The 21,376-nt window shown below is 46.2% G+C and overlaps 1 protein-coding gene across 2 annotated transcripts in view; it reads left to right on the top strand.

Moving 5' to 3' along the window:
• The window catches only part of LOC147700926 (C-type lectin domain family 2 member D-like), a 144,730-nt gene that overhangs the window by 60,781 nt on the left and 62,573 nt on the right, over positions 1-21,376 (top strand). For both annotated transcript variants that reach the window (XM_086929774.1, XM_086929773.1), the window contains exon 3: positions 19,758-19,865. In XM_086929774.1, the coding sequence (XP_086785900.1) occupies positions 19,758-19,865 (108 nt within the window). The remainder of the gene's footprint in view (positions 1-19,757; positions 19,866-21,376) is intronic.

Below are 21,376 nucleotides of genomic sequence, written 5' to 3'. Positions count from 1 at the left end.
CCATGACTACAGGGGCAGTGGTGTCAGTGCACAGGAATTTGTGGATGTGTGAATGGAAAACTGACGTGACAGAGAAGATTGCCACCCTAACATTTCCTTTTGTTGGCAAGATGTTGTTTTGTTCTCAGCTAGATAACAAGATGGCAAAAGCTTTAATAGATCGTAAGAGTGTGCTGCCCTTTAAGGGGAAATCTATGTGTCTCCTCATAAGAAGTCCTGGTCTGTTTCAGCTGGATCATCTCCTATGAGGGAGTAAAAGTCCTGGTGTCAGAAATGAAGAGAAAGTACCAGCCAAGGAAGTCCTGTTCGAAAAGAGAATTTTCCCAAGCAGCTGGTGTCCAAGGATAAGAAGTCACCCTGAGAACAATGAAGCCCTAGTGGGATTGAGAATTTAGTTGTTTCTTCCAGTGTTGGAAAGTACAATATCTCACGTGTGGGTGCTAGACCGCTTCAGATATGGTTCTACAATAGTTTGTAGAATTTCCATCTGATTGTGATCCCAATGCCAAAAGATCCCATAAAGTGGTTTTCTCTTCTGGATTGCATTCAAACATTGAGCAACAGACCAGCCATAATCCCTGTACCTGAAGAGAAGGACAGGAAGTGTATTCAGTTTTTTTCTAGTCCGAAAGGTTTTAGGTGCTTTCAGAATTGTTCTAAACCTCAAGTGAGTAACTTCATGTATAACATCTATCCACTCTGTATGGTTATCAGATGATTATCTGCACATTTCTATCAAAAACTCATCAACGGTTGGTCCGATTTTCTGTAGACAATCAGCACTTTCAAGTCAGTTTTCTACCCTCTGGTTTAAAATCCTAACCAAGGGTATTCATGAATGTGCTCGCTCCTTTGGCTGTGGTTTTACATCAATAGGTAGTACCCGTACATCCTAATCTGAATGATTCGCTTGTGCAGGACGCATCAAGAGATCTGGTTGCCTGTCAGATGGCAAAAGTCCTCGGAGTGTTGCGAGAGTATGGTTTTCTAGTGAATCGGGGAAGTCAAACGAATCCAGTTCAAATGTAAATGTAAATGCCAGCTTTGTAAAGCGCACATCTACCTCCAACTGAGGTGTCCTGGCACTGGGGGCCTTCAGGAAGATTAAGCAAGCTATTGCCCAGAGTCATATGGTGCTGGGCTAACCTGCCACTGGAGCCGGGGATCGATCCGTGAACTCTGTGGTCCGTAGTCTGGTACCCTGGCCGCTGCGCCACACCTCTTCCACCTCTTCACAAGACATCTGCTTAATAGGAGCAAGATGTCATTCTGCCTTGGGCATTTCATCTGTTCCAATAACAAGGATTAAAAAAATGATTTTCCATGTTCAGCATTTGGCATCACTAAGAGCTCCAATACTGGAATTCTGGATGAAGGTACAGGGCGATTTGGCGATCACTGTATTTTTGTGCCCTGGGCAAGGTTTTATTTGCAACAACCGATGAAGTTTATCTTGCTGCACTGGACGACTCCTCAGGATCTGTACAAACCGATTTAAATGACACAGGAAATGGTACTGGGGCCTGTTTGATGGATGGTCAGCAGCAATCTGTGCAAGGGCACGCCTCTTTCTCCTCCGCCTCCTCCTCCACCCACGATGATCACCGCAGGCACAATCGGTCAGGTTGGGGAGGATGTTTTGGTCCTCAACAAAACAGAGGCTCCTGGTCTCTAGCCCAACATCAGAGATTTTCAAACTGTATGGAGTACGAGCCAACAGACGTGGAGGATGAAGTCTCGTGCATTGGACAGAATATTGGAAAAGATATTCAAGTTAGTTCAACTATCTGTCCTCTGCCTGACAGTCATTTACTTTCAGGGAACCGACAATATGCAGGCAGATTTCTTGAGTCTGGAGATTCCCTTATAACTCCATTTAACTCTTCACCCACCCATATCCAGCCAGTTGTGGACAAACGGGGGATGCAGAATCTGGATTTGTTTTCTTCTGAGAGCAATGCAAAAGTTCATAGATTTTGTTCCAGGAGGGCGGAGAGCAAAGCAGGGCAGTAGATGTTCTATCATGCAGGTGGCCTACAGGACTTCTTGATTCCTTTTCCCCAATCTGATCATTTCTGGTGTGATTGAGGAGAAAAAGACCCCGGGTTGTGAGGATTTCTCCGGCATGGCCCTACTCCAATTGGTTTCCTCTGCTGAGGAGTCTGATGGTAACCGATGAGTGGAGAATCTTTATCAACCCATCTCCTCTCCTATTTCCAGTGTAGTTCTAAGTCTCTCTTAGGAAGTTAAATGTGACTGCTTGGAGGTTGGAAAGGGGGAGGTTAAGTAGAACGTGAATTTTAGATGATTTGGCTAATACGCTGCAGCCTTCTCACTGAAGATCTGCCCTTGGATCCTATGCTAGTCATTAGAGATCCTTTAGCAGGTGGTGCAGCACTAAGGAATTGTATGCCTCACTGGCAAATCTGGATCACATTTTGCAGGTTCCCAGAGATGGTGCTTCAATGGGGTTAACCTGACTGCTCCAGTGGCCAGCAATATCTGAATTAAGAAGTTCTTGAGGGAACCTTTCAGATAATGAAGGGCTGGTACATTGCCTCTTTAAATGTTTGGATAATACATTTCCGCCAACTCCAAGGAGTTTTCCAGCATAGGACTTAGAGCTTGTGCTCATATCATTATCTGACTCTCCTTTCAAGCTGCTAGAAGTGTATGTTTAGATATTAGTGAAAGGGTGTCTTAGATTATTTACATAGAGTAGCTTTTATTAGACAGTGTGGATCTATGTTTGTCAGTTTTGTACCTATGAAAAGAGGAGATAAACCGTCTATGGTAACTCTTAGCTGCTGGATAATAACTTTGATGGCTTTGGCATATGGGGCAATAGGAGAGTATCCTCTGATATGGATTCAGGGATGTCCCACTCAAAGCATGTCTACTTCGGCAGCTGAATTGCAGAGAGCCTCTATCCTTGAAATTTTCAGGGTGGGGGGTTAGATGATGCAGTGTTTGAGCAATCCAGATCGGGGGCTGAAAGCAAGCAGTTGCAGCTTGTAACTACCGAAAAGAGCCTTACAGATGCCCCAGAGGAGAAGGCTGAAGGTATGCCTTTTTCACATATTACTGAGACTGTGCTGGAAGAGGACGAGGTGGTGGCTACCCCGGATACCATCATTTTGAGCGAATTAAACCCTGACTGTGCCCTTCTAATTCATTCTTCCGATAATCTGAATGGCGTTCAAAGTAGGGATCAGATGCAAGTAGGGGGGGCTGCTAATAGAAACAGTCAAGCTATAGACTCCCTCTCTGAGGTCGGTTTAACCGGTTTAACACATCACGAGGCTGAAAAAGACCCAAGTGATTTCTTCTCGTTCTCGGAGAGAGGTGAATGGTCAGACGACGATGCTTCCTTTACTACTGATGAGTCCTAGTGATCAAACGGATGCGCCGAGCTCTAAAGTCAAAACTACCCTTAAAAAGAGATCCAAACGACATGAACCAAAAGACCTTGCCTGGGATTATACGGTCAATCCACTTATTACCCCTCTTGAAACTTTGTCTAATGATCAGCTGTGGCAAAAAAATCATACGGATGCACCAGCATCCTCCGCAGTGGACACTATTTTACAGGCCATCTCTATACATCGGGATGAAACACACCAGGATGCTCGAAAGAACCAAGCTGCAATGTGCAAGATGCAGGGGGTAGTGCGCAAACTAGCTAAAACATGCAGCTCTTTCGGAGATCGGCTCATGGAAGTAGAGACTCGAATGGTGTCTAATGAATCAGAAATGGCCACTCAGCAAAAGCTCGTGGACTCGCATGAAGCTTAGCTAACAGACATCAAATGGAAGTTGGAAGCGTTTGAGAACTGCCAACGAAGAAGCAACCTGCGAGTTCTAGGGATCCCGGAGGGGGCAGAAGGGGGGGATGCCCGCTCTTATGTTGTTGGCCTCCTTCGCGACTCTCTCCCCGAACTTACTGGGTGGAATTGGGCAGCTGAAGTCCAGAGAGCCCATCGAGTTCCTCTTACTATAAATCATCCACAAAAACCTGGGGGTATCCTCGGGCCATATTGGTCTATTTTGGAAAGTTTTTGCTGCGCGAAGCGGTTTTCGAAAAAGCCAGACCCGAGCCAACAGAAGCAGAAATGAGGTCTCGTAATTTGTTCGCCCAGATTTCTGTCACACTACCGTTGAGAGGCGCTGGAGGCTCCGCCAATTAATTAAGCCCTTCCAGGACCAAAAGGCCCAAGCTTACCTCAATAATCCCGCCCGGCTAAAAGATCTGGGAAGGGCAGACTAAGTTTTACGTATCAGAAATCAAAGCCAAAGAATATTTGGATGAAATATCAGCTGAGGACTGAGTAGCTTAAGCATTGTCAGTATCCATAGTATCTATAGTATTTGAACCATGAGTATTGATTGTCCTAGGTCTAATTCAGTATCATCTTAGATGGTACATAGAATGCAACTTAAAGGCGCCTAGTCTATCTGCTATAATGGGTACATGATGTATGATGTATGTTGGGTGGAGGTACGATATAGTACACTATAACATAAAAAAAATGTATGAAGTATAGATCGGGGGGGATGGTTATTCTTTTGCAAAATTCTCTTTTTTTGTATTTCTTTCTTAGCTATGAGCTTGGTAGGTGTTAGATTAGACACAATATAGGAGCTCCAGTCACACATTGCACGTCCATCACTACGGACTCTTACAGAGTCTGTTTGTCTCACTTGGGTGGGGGGGCATGGGGGATGGCGGGTCGAGGGGGGGTGGAGGGTCGAGGGGGGACGGTGATAATCAACAAAAAAGTCAGCCCCAATTCTAAATTCACAGCAATACTACAGACAGCAATAGCAACAGCAATAGAAAGATTTAGTATTCAAAAAGGAAATTTCGATTTGTTATGTTTAGTAAGCTTTTCTAAAGTGGTAGAAGGATTCATGAAATCTTGCACTAAACAGCGATGGGGAAGATAGTAATTTGCTCCTGGAACGTGGCAGGCCTGAATGATAAAACTTAGCGGGCCCGCTTTAGTGAATTAATCAGATAGGGCTCTTTTGAAATAGTCTGTTTGCAAGAAACCCACCTTCCATGGGAAAAAAGAGAGCTATTAAAAATCTTTGGCTATAACTTACTTGCCACCACATCCCAAACATCGAACATTCGAGGGGTAGCGATTATTGCCAAAACATACCTAGGTGAACCTAATCGCAAATTAGTAGATTCCCATGGGAGGTGGGCCATTGTAACTGGCATTACCATCTGCTCGATCTATGGCTCAAATAAAGATGAACTGGCAATTTTTGAAAATCTAGAGCTTGAGAAAGCTTCTTGGCCAAAATCACTAATACTATGCGGGGACTTAAATATCTCACTGGGGTCAACATGTAGTAACCCTGCTCAAGGTAATTACGTAGGTCTTAAGCTCAAGGTATTCAAAGCCTTTAATCAATTGAGACATAGTCATGATTTGATAGATATCTGGGATACAAAGAATCATAGTGATCCCGGATATACCTACTTTTCGTATCCACATAACAGATATGTGAGGATAGATTATTTTTTTGTATCACATGATTTGGCAACTAAAGCGGAAATTAAAAAGCTCCTAAAAATCTTGTCAGACCACAATCCATTAGTTTAAAAAATTAGATATAACTAATTTTATCAGGCCATTTACTAAATGGACGTTTGATAGGAACATTTTGGCGGATGAAGGCTATGTAATCTTTATCAAAAAGTGGGCAGCAGGATTCTCTGACATAAACGGATACAGTGCCTCTAGAGGGGCTGTGTGGGATTGTTTTAAGGCAGCCCTCAGGGGTGAGACTATCAGCTATGTGGCTCGATTTAAGAAACAACGAGCAGCCAGGAATTTACAATTAACACGCGATTTGATTAAAGCTGAAGAGGAACATGTTCTAACAGTAACTCAGTGTATTGACGGGGTACACATCCTTCATCGAATAGTTATCCTCAAAACTGAAATAAATAGTTGGTTGACTAAGCGCTCAGCCGCGATTTTTCAGGTACACCGAAATAACTTATATGAAAACGGCGAGAGAGTTGGTAAACAGCTGGCGCTTCGTACCCGACAGAAGGTCTCATATGACTCAATACCCTGTATAAATATAAATGACATTGAATATACTGATCCCGATCAAATAGTTGAAGGGTCCCGGCAGTATTATCATGGTCTGTACTCTGATGATAGTCTTCATAGCAATGCAGAAGTCAGAAACGCTGTGATCAAATTTATTGGTAATGCAGGTCTAATAAGAACTTTAGATGATTCAACTAAAACAGATCTCGAGAAAAAAATCCGCATTACCGAGATACAGCTAGCCCTTTCGGGCCTGGCTTCAGGGAAGGCTGCTGGCCCTGATAAAATTCCTCTGGAAATTTATAAAATATTAGGTACCGTGATACAGCCCCTCTTACTTGACCTTTTTACCGGCATACAACTAATGGGTAAAACTCCAGATTCCTGGGCTGAAACGGATATAATTATCTTCCATAAAAAAAATAAACCTGTTGAGAAACCATCTTCGTACCGACCTATTTCCCTGATTAACTCAGACTCTAAATTTTATGCAAAAATTTTAGCCAATCGGCTCGGGGGTGGTTGAGCATCTGGTCTCCCCCTGGCAACACAGCTTCGTCCCGGGTAAGGGCACAACGGATCATATTCGAAGAGCCGTTGCGCTCGTCGACTTCGTGTCTAATGGGGGGGCAGATGTCAATGATTCTCCTCGATGCCGAGAAGGCTTCTGATCGTGGGAGTTTTTGTGGAGTATTCTCTCTCTAAATCATTTTGGGTCTAATTTAATCAATTCTATTAAAGCTATGTACTATTACCTGAGGGCAAGATTACAGATAATGGGAGTAGTGTATAGTGATACCTTCCCTTCAAGCTGGCAGGAAATTTGACAGGTCTGGCAGGAAACCCTGGCCTTAAATTTGACAGGTCTAGTCTTAAATTTGACAGGCCTAGTCTTAAACTTCTGTCTGGAAATTTGACAGCTCTGGCGGGAAACCCTGGCCTTAAATTTGACAGGGCCTGGGCGCAGAATGTTGGTCTTAAACAGGCCTGGTTTTAAAAGCGGTGACAGATATTCCCATGAAGTAACAGGTATGGCTGCAAAACATGAGGTAATTGTGTATATGTTTAAAAGTGCATAGGAAAGTGTGTGCATGTATTCTGGAAATGTCTGTGCCTGTTTAAAACTGGGGGTTGCAGACAGCTGCAGGCTGAACAGCTGCGGGGCAGTCCTGAGTCCCCAGCCCAGGGTGTGGGAGGTGTTTTTTATGTTTGGAAAAAAAAGGGGAGCTTTAATTGTAGTTGGTGGGAAAGCCAAAGTATGTTTTAAAAAGCACAAACCATGTTCACTTTTCCCATGAAGGCTTGGGCGTGTTATAAAATAATAAACAACAGCAACCCCTGAGCTTTGAGATGTTGAAAAAGACAGATGTCGTGTAGAGGCAAAGCTGCCCATGAGAACCTGAAACAGGGTGCCAGCTGTTAGGATGTAATTCACACTCACCCAAAGCCCCTGGTCCCAAACTTGACAGCTCTGGCAGAAAAGATGACAGGCTAGTCCCAAACTTGATAGCTCTGGCTGGAAAGATGACAGGCTAGTCCCAAACTTGACATGCTGGCTGGAAAGATGACATGTGATGGGTTTAGTGCTGGGACAAGAGCCTGTTCCCGGGGGTCCCTACTTCCCAGGAGCAGGACCAAACAGCTTTAACATATGAGGCCCATTATAAAAGTGTCCAGAAGATTTAGATATGTTTGCGATGGCCACCCTAGCACTGGTGATAACCCTACTGTTCCCAAGATAGGCCATGAGTTTAAGTAACAGATGTATACAGCATAAACTGTACAAGGATAGAAAAGGTTCCCTTTAAGGAACACTGCCCAAACACCCATTGAAAAAAACCATTGGGAGCGACTTGCGTGGATTGTTCTGCTGCAGCTTGAGGACTCCTGCACCAACAACCCATTCAAAAACCTCTGAGAGTGACTGCCCTGGATTGCTTTGTGCCACCTTGTGGGTTCCTACACCAGCATCTATTCAAAACCCTTGGGGAGCGACATGCGTGGATTCTTTTGGAGGCAGAGCCAACCCTTGGAACTTAAGGCAAGAATGGACCTGAGCAACTTATCCCAGATTGACACCGCCTGTGACAGTTTAAGGAAGGTAAATAAAGCATGGCGCAAGGATGTATGTTTATGTGGTATTTAAAGTATACAAAACTGTAGTTTTGAAAATGCTAAATAGTACAATGTAGAATGGTTTGTAAACAGCTCATCTTTAAGGCGCTGCGACATGTTTAATGTGAATAATGGTGACAATGAAGTTTTTTTTAAAAAAGACGTGAATTGTAATGTAAATGTATTTAAAGTGAATAAAGGCTTTGTTGATGCAGTGAGTTTAAAGCTATGTGTGTAGGCATTTAATGTTCGTAGAGGCGGTGTTGTTGGGCTGGCGCAGAGTTTGCAGGGTCTGTATTTAAGGGGTATAATGTTGTAGGCCTTAGGAGGGTACCTGCAGAGGGAAACGTGTATTTTACAACACATACGAACATTTTACCATGCTGTTATACATTTAGTGTCAATAATGTTAGAGGCTTTGAGGCGTTTGTACTGCAGCTGTTACAGAGGGTCTTTAAATAATATAAAAGGCATTCATATGAAAATAAATAATGCATTGTTGTACTCACCAAGCCGTTGTTATTTTCGTGTCAGAAGCATGGGTCTGTATCCATGGTGGAGATCCTGTAGGGGTTGAGAGTTGGAGGGGGCCATGGGGGGCTCGGTGTCCCTGAGTGCTTCATTAAAAAAAAAAAAAAAAGCCCTGTGTCCAGTTGTCGAGGGGAGGCTCCTGGTGGGGCGCCATAGTCCTTTGGGGGTGTTGGGGAATGAGGCCCTTTTAAAATAAGCCCTGAGCCCGCGTGTACAAGGCGCTGCTCGGGGGTGTTGTGGGGCTGGCTCTGTGTGTTCCTGGGCCTCCGTGGCCCGAGTGCCAGAGTTTTGCCGCTTTTTCTTTTTCTAAAATGCCCCCGAGCCGCTTGCAGCTGGCACTGCTCGGGGGTGTTGTGGGGCTGGCTCTGTGTGTCCCGGGCCCGAGTGCTGAGTTTGCAGCTTTTTTTCCTAAAATGCCCCCGAGCCCACTTGCGGCTGGCGCTGCTCGGGGGTGCGAGGGTCCTGGTGTCCTGGGGCTCCGGGCCCGAATGCCGCTTTGTGTTGCATTTTTTTTTAAATGCCCCCGAGCCCGTTTGCACAAGGCGCTGCTCGGGGGTGCGAGGGTCCTGGGGCTCCGGGCCCCGAGTGCCGAATTTGTAGCTTTTTCTTTTTCTAAAATGCCCCCGAGCCCGCTTGCAGCTGGCGCTGCTCGGGGGTGTTGTGGGGCTGGCTCTGTGTGTCCCGGGCCCCGAGTGCTGAGTTTGCAGCTTTTTTTTCTAAAATGCCCCCGAGCTCGCTTGAGGCTGGCGCTGCTCGGGGGTGCGAGGGTCCTGGTGTCCTGGGGCTCCGGGCCCCGAATGCCGCTTTGTGTTGCATTTTTTTTTTTAAATGCCCCCGAGCCCGTTTGCACAAGGCGCTGCTCGGGGGTGCGAGGGTCCTGGGGCTCTGGGCCCCGAGTGCCGAGTTTGCAGCTTTTTCTTTTTCTAAAATGCCCCCGAGCCCGCTTGCAGCTGGCGCTGCTCGGGGGTGTTGTGGGGTTGGCTCTGTGTGTCCCGGTGCCTCCGTGGGCCGAGTTTTGCTGCTTTTTCTTTCTAAAATGCCCCGAACCCGCTTGCAGATGGCGCTGCTCGGGGGTGTTGTGAGGCTGTCTCCGGGGTTGTGCTGGTCCTCTGCAGGGTCCTGGGGCCTTTCCAAACAGCCCACGTGGATCCCTCGGGTCAGCGGCGGCATGGCGGCTGAGTGCTTTGCCGGGACTGCTGTGCAAGGCCTGCACCAACTCATCACTGATGGGGCGGGCCTTGCACAGCAGTCTTGTGTAAGTTACATTTATTTATGTGCTTTTATATAGCGCGGACTTTACCCGAAGGTGTCAGAGCGCTTCACAAAAGGAACAGAAAAATTACAAATGAACAAAATTACAAAAGCAGACGATAAGTTACATGAGGTAAAAGTGACAATTGTGAGCAAACAAAATACATGAGGTAGCAAAACAGTGTGTTACAAGAGAAAAGTGACCTGTAGCAAGTTACAAAAGGGTACAATACACAGGTACAAGGATAATACTGCAAAAAATGGGCAAAAGTGACATTTGTGATCAAACAAAATACATGAGGTAGCAAACGGAGCAGACGTTAAGATACATAAGAAAAAAGTGACATGTGTGCAGGGTGCAAGAGAAAACCAAGTACAATTAGTAGCATAATACTGCAATGTAAGGTGTGTGTGTGTGTTGTGGTGTGTGTGTGTGTGTGTGTGTTAGTGTGTTAGTGTGTGTGTGTGTGTGCGTGTGTGTGTGTGTGTTTGTGTGTGTGTTAGTGTGTTGATGTTAGTATCCTTGTGGGGACTTGTTTGTAAATGCCCCAGGACCCTGCAGAGGACCAGCACGACCCCGGAGATAGCCTCACAACAACCCCGAGCAGCGCCATCTGCAAGCGGGTTCGGGGGCATTTTAGAAAGAAAAAGCGGCAAAACTCGGGCCACGGAGGCCCCGGTACACACAGAGCCAGCCCCACAACACCCCCGAGCAGCGCCAGCTGCAAGCGGGCTCGGGGGAATTTTAGAAAAATGCAACACAGAGTGGCATTCGGGGCCCGGAGCCCCAGGACACCAGGACCCTCGCACCCCCGAGCAGCGCCTGCCACAAGCGGGCTCGGGGGCATTTTAGAAAAAAAAGCTGCAAACTCGGCACTCGGGGCCCGGGACACACAGAGCCAGCCCCACAACACCCCGAGCAGCGCCAGCTGCAAGCGGGCTCGGGGGCATTTTAGAAAAAGAAAAAGCGGCAAAACTCGGGCACTCGGGCCACGGAGGCCCAGGGACACACAGAGCCAGCCCCACAACACCCCCGAGCAGCGCCTTGTACACGCGGACTCAGGGCTTATTTTAAAAGGGCCTCATACCCCAACACCCCCAAAGGACTATGGCGCCCCACCAGGAGCCTCCCCTCGGCAACTGGACACAGGGCGTATTTTTTTTTTAAAATGAAGCACTCAGGGACACCGAGCCCCCCATGGCCCCCTCCAACTCTCAACCCCTACAGGATCTCCACCATGGATACAGACCCATGCTTCTGACACGAAAATAACAACGGCTTGGTGAGTACAACAATGCATTATTTATTTTCATATGTATGCCTTTTATATTATTTAAAGACCCTCTGTAACAGCTGCAGTACAAACGCCTCAAAGCCTTTAACATTATTGACACTAAATGTATAACAGCATTGTAAAATGTTTCTATGTGTTGTAAAATACACGTTTCCCTCTGCAGGTGCCCTCCTAAGGCCTACAACATTATACCCCTTAAATACAGACCCTGCAAACTCTGTGCCAGCCCAACAACACCGCCTCTATTAACATTAAATGCCTACACACATAGCTTTAAACTCACTGCATCAACAAAGCCTTTATTCACTTTAAATACATTTACATTACAATTCACGTCTTTTTAAAAAAAAAAACTTCATTGTCACCATTATTCACATTAAACATGTTGCAGCGCCTTAAAGATGAGCTGTTTACAAACCATTCTACATAGTACTATTTAGCATTTTCAAAACTACAGTTTTGTATACTTTAAATACCACATAAACAGACATCCTTGCGCCATGCTTTATTTACCTTCCTTAAACTGTCCCAGGCGGCGTCAATCTGGGATAAGTTGCTCAGGTCCATTCTTGCCTTAAGTTCCAAGGGTTGGCTCTGCCTCCAAAAGAATCCACGCATGTCGCTCCCCAAGGGTTTTGAATAGATGCTGGTGTAGGAACCCACAAGGTGGCACAACGCAATCCAGGCCAGTCACTCCCAGAGGTTTTTGAATGGGTTGTTGGTGCAGGAGTCCTCAAGCTGCAGCAGAACAATCCACGCAAGTCGCCCCCAATGGTTTTTTTCAATGGGTGTTTGGGCAGTGTTCCTTAAAGGGAACCTTTTCTATCCTTGTACAGTTTATGCTGTATACATCTGTTACTTAAACTCATGGCCTATCTTGGGAACAGTAGGGTTATCACCAGTGCTAGGGTGGCCATCGCAAACATATCTAAATCTTCTGGACACTTTTATAATGGGCCTCATATGTTAAAGCTGTTTGGTCCTGCTCCTTGGAAGTAGGGACCCCCGGGAACAGGCTCTTGTCCCAGCACTAAACCCATCACATGTCATCTTTCCAGCCAGCATGTCAAGTTTGGGACTAGCCTGTCATCTTTCCAGCCAGAGCTATCAAGTTTGGGACTAGCCTGTCATCTTTCTTGCCAGAGCTGTCAAGTTTGGGACCAGGGGCTTTGGGGTGTGTGAATTACATCCTAACAGCTGGCACCCTGTTTCAGGTTCTCATGGGCAGCTTTGCCTCTACACGACATCTGTCTTTTTCAACATCTCAAAGCTCAGGGGTTGCTGTGGTTTATTATTTTATAACACACCCAAGCCTTCCTGGGAAAAGTGAACATGTTTTTGTGCTTTTTAAAACATACTATGGGTTTCCCACCAACTACAATTAAAGTTCCCCTTTTTTTTCAAACATAAAAAACACCTCCCACACCCTGGGCTGGGGACTCAGGACTGCCCCGCAGCTGTTCAGCCTGCAGCTGTCTGCAACCCCCAGTTTTAAACATGCACAGACATTTCCAGCCTACATGCACACACTTTCCTATGCACTTTTAAACATATACACAATTACCTCATGTTTTGCAGCCATACCTGTTACTTCTTGGGAATATCTGTCACCGCTTTTAAAACCAGGCCTGTTTAAGACCAACATTCTGCGCCCAGGCCCTGTCAAATTTAAGGCCAGGGTTTCCCGCCAGAGCTGTCAAATTTCCAGACAGAAGTTTAAGACTAGGCCTGTCAAATTTAAGACTAGACCAAATTTTAAACATGCACAGACATTTCCAGCCTACATGCACACACTTTCCTATGCACTTTTAAACATATTCACAATTACCTCATGTTTTGCAGCCATACCTGTTACTTCTTGGGAATATCTGTCACCGCTTTTAAAACCAGGCCTGTTTACAACCAACATTCTGCGCCCAGGTCCTGTCAAATTTAAGGCCAGGGTTTCCCGCCAGAGCTGTCAAATTTCCAGACAGAAGTTTAAGACTAGGCCTGTCAAATTTAAGACTAGACCTGTCAAATTTAAGGCCAGGGTTTCCTGCCAGACCTGTCAAATTTCCTGCCAGCTTGAAGGGAAGGTATCACTATACACTATTAATGGGGAAAGAATCTAGTCCCATTAATATATCTAGGGGAACAAGACAAGGTTGCCCCTGCTCCCCTATTCTTTTTGCCCTTTATATTAATCCACTGATCAATAGATTATTACAAAATCAGGAAATCAAACCCATATCCATATGCAACTTTGATACAAAAGTTCTAGCCTATGCCGATGATGTGGCGGCTTTAACACCAAATCCCGCGGAGGCAATTCCACAAATTGATATAATAACTCATCAATTTGGTTTATTTTCAGGATTCTCGCTTAACAAAGAAAAAACAATTATCATTTGCACTGATAATACAATATATAACGACCCCGTAGAGTAGATAAGGCTACCTACTTAGGGATATGTTTAACATCTAAAATAGAGGTGATTAACAGCTTGAATTATGATCCCTTAATTAAAAACATAGAGAAGGACCTCAAGAGAATTAATAGTTTGCATTTATCTATCATCGGTAGGGGAAATTTGTAAAAATGAACATACTTCCAAAACTCCTTTATTTATTCCGTGCAATACCTTTAGCAGTAGAAGACAACACTCTTAAAATTATAGACTCACTATTATCATATTTTATGTGGCAATACGGGAAAATTAGAAGATCTATCAAGTATCTTCCGCTACCACAGCATAGAGGGGGTTTAGCCCTCCCTAATATCACGCTGTATCACTGGGCTGCCTTTCTACAACAAATGGCTCCCTTGCTTTGTACCTCGGCTTCAGACACGGAAACTCCACCGCTAGAAGTGCCTTCTATATGCGAACTTTTATTAGGGAAGAAACATCAAGGTCTTTAATTAAAACAACTAGAGCCAAGCTATTTCGAAAAACAAAATTTAAGATAATCAATAGTTCTTGGATAGTATGGTGCAAAATCTCATAGTTTCTGACAATCCCGAAATATAATAGATATACTCCCTTATGGGATTCCTCGCTACTACCCCTGTTAGTAAACGATGATATGGCTAAAGAATGGGAAATAGCAGGTATAAGAATAATCTGGGATTTTAGCTGAAGTGAAGTAGACTATAAATTTTCTACTATCCAAAATAAATATGATATTCCCGGCAGTCATCATTTTAAATTCATGCAGGTTAAATCAATCCTGAAGTCCAAAACTCCAAAGATTTTATTAGAAAGAATACCACTTTTTGACATTCTGGCTACCAAATCAGTCAAAATAGGGAAAATATATGACCCGCTCCTAAATAATCTAAAGGATGATTTAGAGCACACAGAATCATCCTGGGCTGTCAGACTCACTAATTCTAATGTAGATATCGATAAGAGCTTATTATTGGCATCCAAGATACTTATGTCCTCGAATTTAAAAGCTCACCTATATAAAACTATATTTAATTTATACTTTACCCCTGCTAAGTTGTTGTTATGGGGAAAAAGACCGGATGATCATTGCCCAAGATGCGGGCTTGGTCCCGCCAACTTAATCCATATGTTTTATGAATGACATAAATTAACTCCCGTTAAAAAACGAGTTGGGTAAATATTAGGAAGAGGTATTCGGACTTCAGCTACCGGTTTCATCCACGTTATTTATGTTAGGTTGTGATAGTACATTGGGATTGAGTAAGCTCCAGGAATCATGCCTCTTCAATGGAACAGCGGTGTATAGAATTCTACTAGCGGCCAGTTGGAAGGATATGGCTCCTCCATCCTTTCAAATGTGGCTGGCCAGGTTTCTGTCAATATATAACCAAGAAACGGCTGTATACTCAACTAGGGGGAGGCGTTCTAGATTACGGGGTCAGAAAATTTGGCAACCAGTTGAAAAATGGATGCAAGGATTAAGGATGGATCCTAACTAGTTGGATTCTCGATGTCTTGGCATTCATTTATTTAATCCAAGCTATGTATATATGTAAATATGGAATATTTCATTGCTGCAAATTTTCTTTATCTTTTCTCCATCCAAAGTCTAACACTGCTGCTTTTACTGTTCATTGATTATTGATTCCGCCTGTATAAATCCAATGTTATCTTTGTTTTAGTGTATCTTCTATTTTCCTTTTCTTCCTCCCTCTTTCTCTAAACAAACACTTCATATTGCTGCTACAATCTCAATGTATTTCTCTGCTGCTAACATATATGCTATGTATACATTATTTGCTGTGAATTTATTTGGTGCTGTACAATAAACAAATTTAAAAAAAAAAAAGAAATTTTCAGGGTGGTAACCTGGGCTTCACTTTTGACATTGGTTAATCACTATCGCATAGACTATATGAGCTCTTTGGATGATGTGTTTGGTTCTAGGGTGCTAAATTCTATGATGAATTAAAGACAATGATACAATGATAATTCTTTATGTTGCTATTTTTTGTTTTTGAATAAATGCTTGGGGTGGTGCGCGTAGTCCTCCGGTTGTCTGGTTGTTTTTAATTGCATGTTAAATCTCATACTGAAATGAATTGCAGTGCGGGGGATGCTGTGCTAATGTATCCATCACTTACCTGGTACTTGCATTACTCTGAGTCCTACTTCCGTGCTTCAATACATAGGTCCCTTCCACCCTCTTGATTTGTCTCAGGATAACTGCAGCTTTGCTTGGGTAGTGTTGTGTTGTGGTGATTTAACTTAGGTTTGTGTGATGTGTCCTTGTTGTTTATGTGAGGTCTGAGGCACTGTACAGTAATGTCCTGATTAAATTATGAGGTCAGCATGTTCTAATGTGGAATCTCGGGGTTGATGAGGTATATGTGGTCTGTTGGGAGCGGGCTGCGGGCGCGCCGCTGGTGCACCGAAGGCGCGTCAAAGGCAAGCATGTCTGCGCCCGTCTGCGACCCGTCCGCAACCAGCACCAGGAACCCTGGACCTCCACCCCGCCAACGCTACGACCCAGCAGCACTCCACGCACTCAACCCAGGCTGCAACAACAACTGCAAGCTAGCATCACCAGCCGACACCCATGGACCCTTCAGCTGTCACCGCTGCCGGCACACCTGCAGCACCGCCAAGAACACGGATCCAGCACAACCCGCCCACAAGAACACAACCGAACCGAAGACCCTGCAATGCATCCTCCTCAACGTCCGATCCCTCCACAAACACGCAACAGAAATCTGGGACCTCCTCGACAGCACCACCCCAGACGTAGCATTCTTCACCGAAACCTGGACCAACACCAACTCGGGACCGGACATCGCCAACGCCATCCCCCAAGGATACAAGATCTCCAGGAAGGACCGCCCCATCCACCCAGGAGGAGGAATCGCCATCGTCCACAAATCCAGCCTCCGCCTGAGCACACTCCCTGACGAGTCCACAGAACTGATGGAACACCTTCACTTCAAGATACTGGCCAGCCCCACCGCCGCCCTCCGAGGAACCCTCATCTACCGACCCCCTGGACCCCGCGGACCCTTCGCCAACTCCATCACGGACATTATCTCCCCGCAGGCCATCGCATCCACCAACTACACCCTGCTGGGAGACCTCAACTTCCACCTCGACAATCAACTGGACCCCAACACCACATCCCTCCTGGACAACCTCCACAACATTGGACTCTGCCAGATCGTGACCGAGCCCACGCACTCAGCAGGACACACCCTCGACCCCCTCTTCACTACAGGAAACTCCATCACCTTCAGCCACACCACCAAACTCCCATGGACCGACCATCGTTGCGTCCACTTCACCTTCAGAACACCCACCATCCACAGACACCAGCACCTGCTTCCACAAAGAAACTGGACCAAAATCACCAATGACCAGCTCACCTCCTCACTCAACAACTCCACCCCAACCATCGCGGAAAACGACGACCCCAACACCGCAGCCCGAACCCTGCATAGATGGATCTCGGACAGCACCAACACCATAGCCCCCATCAAGAAAAACAATACCCGTGCCAAGAAAGCCAGATGGTTTACCACCGAACTTCGAGAGTCCAGGCGCACATGCCGCCGCCTTGAAAAGGCCTGGAGAAACACCAAATCCACAGAAGCCCACAACAACTTCAGAGCCGCCACCAACGCTCACCATCAACTCATCAGAGAAACGAGGAAAAAAGCGATTGAAGACAGAATCTCCACCCACGCACACAACAGCAAGGAACTCTTCAGCATTATCAAGGAGTTCGCCCAACCCACCAGCGAGTCTACCGACATCCCTCCCTCACAAGACCTCTGCGACAAACTCAGCATCTTTTTCCACCACAAGATCAAGAGCATCTACGACAACTTCGACGAAGACAACCTACACACTGAACCCTCACCAATCACCCCCGACACCCGGAAACCAGCGATTGATGACTGGACAGCCCTCACCACGAAGACACACTGAAGACAATGAAGTCAATCCACTCAGGGGCCCCCACGTACCCCTGCCCCCACCACATCTTCAACAGAGCCGCCAACACCATCGCACCCATGCTCCGCCAAACCATCAACCGCTCCCTGGCGACCGCCTCGTTCCCCGACGACTGGAAACACGCCGAGGTCAACCCCCTCCAAAAGAAACCCTCAGCGGACCCCACCGACCTCAAAAACTATAGACCCATCTCCCTGCTCCCGTTCCCAGCAAAAGTCATCAAGAAAGCCATGAACACAACATCCTCGACTCCTCCCAATCCGGCTTCAGAAAAAACCACAGTACGGAAACCGCCCTCCTCGCTGCAACAGACGACATCCGCACCTTACTGGACAAAGGAGAAACAGTAGCCCTCATCCTCCTCGACCTATCAGCGGCGTTCTACACAGTCTTCCACCGCACCCTAATACGCAGACTCTACGATGCAGGAATCCAGGACAAGGCCCTCGACTGGATCTGCTCCTTCCTCTCCGGCAGGACGCAGCGGGTCAGACTCCCCCCCCCTTTCCTCTCGGACCCCACACCGATCACCTGCGGAGTCCCCCAGGGCTCCTCCCTCAGCCCGACGCTCTTCAACGTCTACATGGCTCCACTTGCCCCCATCGTCAGAACCTACGGACTCAACATCGTGTCATATGCAGACAACACCCAGCTCATCCTCTCCCTATCCAACGAGCCCAACACCGCCCGCCAGACGCAACTTTCGAGAAGGCATGGAAGCCGTCGCCAAATGGATGAAAAACAGCTGCCTTCAACTAAACACCAACAAAACAGAAGTACTCATCATGGGCCCAAACCCCGACGCCTGGAGCGACACCTGGTGGCCCACCGCCCTCGGACACCCGCCAACCCCCACAGACCACGCACGCAACCTGGGAATCATCCTGGACTCCAAGCTCAAAATGGACCGCCAGATCAACTCTGTCTCATCTTCCTGCTTCCACACCCTCCGCCTCCTTCGTAAGACCTTCAAATGGATCCCCCTCGAACACCGAAAGACAGTCACTCACGCCCTGGTCACCAGCAGACTCGACTACGGCAACGCACTCTACGCCGAAAAAACCAAAAACCTCATCCGCAAGCTACAGAACATCCAGAACGCCGCCGCAAGACTAGTCCTCAACCTGCCAAAACACTGCCACATCTCCCAGCACCTGCGCACACTCCACTGGCTCCCCGTCGAGGCGAGAATCACCTTTAAAATGCTCACCCACGCACTCAAGGCCCTCCATGGCACCGGACTAGCATACCTGAACAGCCGACTCAAATTCCACGCACCCCAAAGGACCCTACGATCAGCCCAGCTTTCCTACGCCGTGGTCCCCCGCACCAGAAAGACCAGATCGGGAGGCCGCTCCTTCTCCTTCCTCGCGGCCAAAGCATGGAACGCCCTTCCGCTCCACCTCAGACAGACAACATCGCTCCCCATCTTCGCAAGAAACCTCAAAACCTGGCTCTTCGACAGACCCCCTCCTTGATGGAATGGAACCTGCACCCCTCCCACGCCCCCCCCACCCCTAGCGCCTTGAGACCCTTACGGGTGAGTAGTTGCGCTTTAACAAACTCCTGATTGATTAACAAACTCCTGATTGGAAGCGGTAGGCTTTGAGAGCATATTCAATTTCTAGCCCAGATACCTTGTTAGGGTTTTAACTGAATAAAAAATTACTCCTACGAGGCAGTCGCCTATAGAAGCATCTTTACAGGTTGGGCTTGGTTACTGAACAGGAGGAGTAGTGGGAGGGAGGAGTTTTATGCACAATTTGGGGGTATTGTATCTACGGAGGCAATCCTGCTGCATACTGTAGTGAATTGATGCTAGGGTGTAGGACTTTGAGTAATGCAATTCCCAGGTAAGCCATCGAAACATTATGGAAAAGGTTGGAGACCCCTGTTTTAGTCTGTTCCCGATGAAGTATTCCTCCTTGATATTTTCATGGCATGCTCTACAAAATTCAGTAGTGCCCTCTTGCTGTGTAGGAGGCACAGACTTACTGTTAAACCTCACTGTGTATTTCATTGCACACTGCAGCATAACCTTCTTTATTCTTTAGGTTGCTGTGATTTCAGGACCCAAAACTGCAGACGACGCAAATTCCTGATTGTCCTGGTGATTGTACTGGTGATCATTGTAACTGCTGCCCTGACATGGACCATTGCAGGTGAGGTTACAACTCTTGTTTACATACCAGAGCTCGAACCTCCACTCACTGCTATTGTAAACAGAAGACCCCTTGAGAGCACTATGGTTGTGCACAGGTGTCCTCCCTGCTGAACAAACACTTTTGTGAGTAGTTGCAATCCTCAGTATTAGGGTTGCTACCCAGATGTTTTTTGTCACTGGCCTGGCCAATACTTTTAGAAAGGGCAGTCAGATGTCATACAAAAGAATGTACTAGAAGCAGCAATTCTTTTAAACTGTGATATCAGCAAATGGTAGCAGTCCTTAGATGTGGCAGATACAGCAGTCAGGAATGTGCTGAGCTCCAGCATGTTGCTGTTATTCCCAGGAAAGAAAATGTGGTTCCAGATTCCATTCACCAGCAAATGTGAAGTTCAATCATGAAAGGAGAACCAGTATTGTAATACATCTAAGATGCTTTTATTATAAGGGAGAAACTCCAGCCACAGCTGGACATGGGAATCCAAATCTGTACTGTTTCTCATTTAACGTCAAACATTCTTAATGGAACAAACCATAACATAATAATACAGGTAAAACATTGAACGGACCAAGGAGGTTTAGAAAGGAAACATAAGTATACCACAACTGCACTCAATGTCTGCCTTATTATAGTTCTACCGAAACTATACATCTGGAGACATCCAGGCCGACACTCCAGATGCATAGTACAAGATTAAATCTGACCTCTCCATTTTTCCCCCCACTTAATGCACAGAACAGGGTAAGCACTGCTCCGAACTGACTCTCTAATTGTGTCTGCGCAATCATTATCAATTATACTCTGGGCCACAAAAATTATGCAACTGTGCACTTCATGTTGAAGGCGAGACTCTTTCAGAAACTGCACACTCACTTTGTCCCATAGCTTGAGCCAGTCCCACACCTCTTCCGCCCAGTCAAAAAAGTAGCTCTTTCCCTGAGATATTACCTTTAGGTGAGCTGGGAAGAGCTGCATATATTGCAAAAACAGTGCTCTAAATTTCTGTCACCATGAATGATTTCCATTGAGTTTGCTTTTTTCCTGGATTAAAGCAAGAAGGTGCAATGTTATGATGTCAGGCGTGCCTCTGTTCTGCCACCTTCAGGATACAATCGCTGTCTCTGCAATTCATAACCCAGGTAATTAAAACCCTCGGAGGTGCCCCAAGCAGTGGTCTCACCGTCAATTCCCTATGTGCACTTTCAACCCAGAAAATGTCCGACAATCCCAGAGGTTTCAGGAGCCCGTATATCCTCGCCTACAAGAAGTTCTCTGTGCTTAGTCCCTCAGCAGACTCTGGGAAACCAGTAGAACAAAGGTTATTGTGGCAGGAGTGGTTTTCAGCACCATCCCGCTGTCTTCCAAGATTTTTGACATAGTGGTCATTTTCACTATTTGTTCCTTCTGTACCTTCAGGTAAGTAATAAAGCCCTCAACCGTGTCAATGTATTCCACCACCTTTTAAAGTCAGTATGCAAGAGATTCACCTTCACAGAGACAGGTTCTAT

Source organism: Lissotriton vulgaris, chromosome 7, assembly GCF_964263255.1.
Source record: "Lissotriton vulgaris chromosome 7, aLisVul1.2, whole genome shotgun sequence".
In the NCBI taxonomy this organism is placed as follows: Eukaryota; Metazoa; Chordata; class Amphibia; order Caudata; family Salamandridae; genus Lissotriton; species Lissotriton vulgaris.
This window is presented reverse-complemented; position numbering and strand designations above follow the sequence as displayed.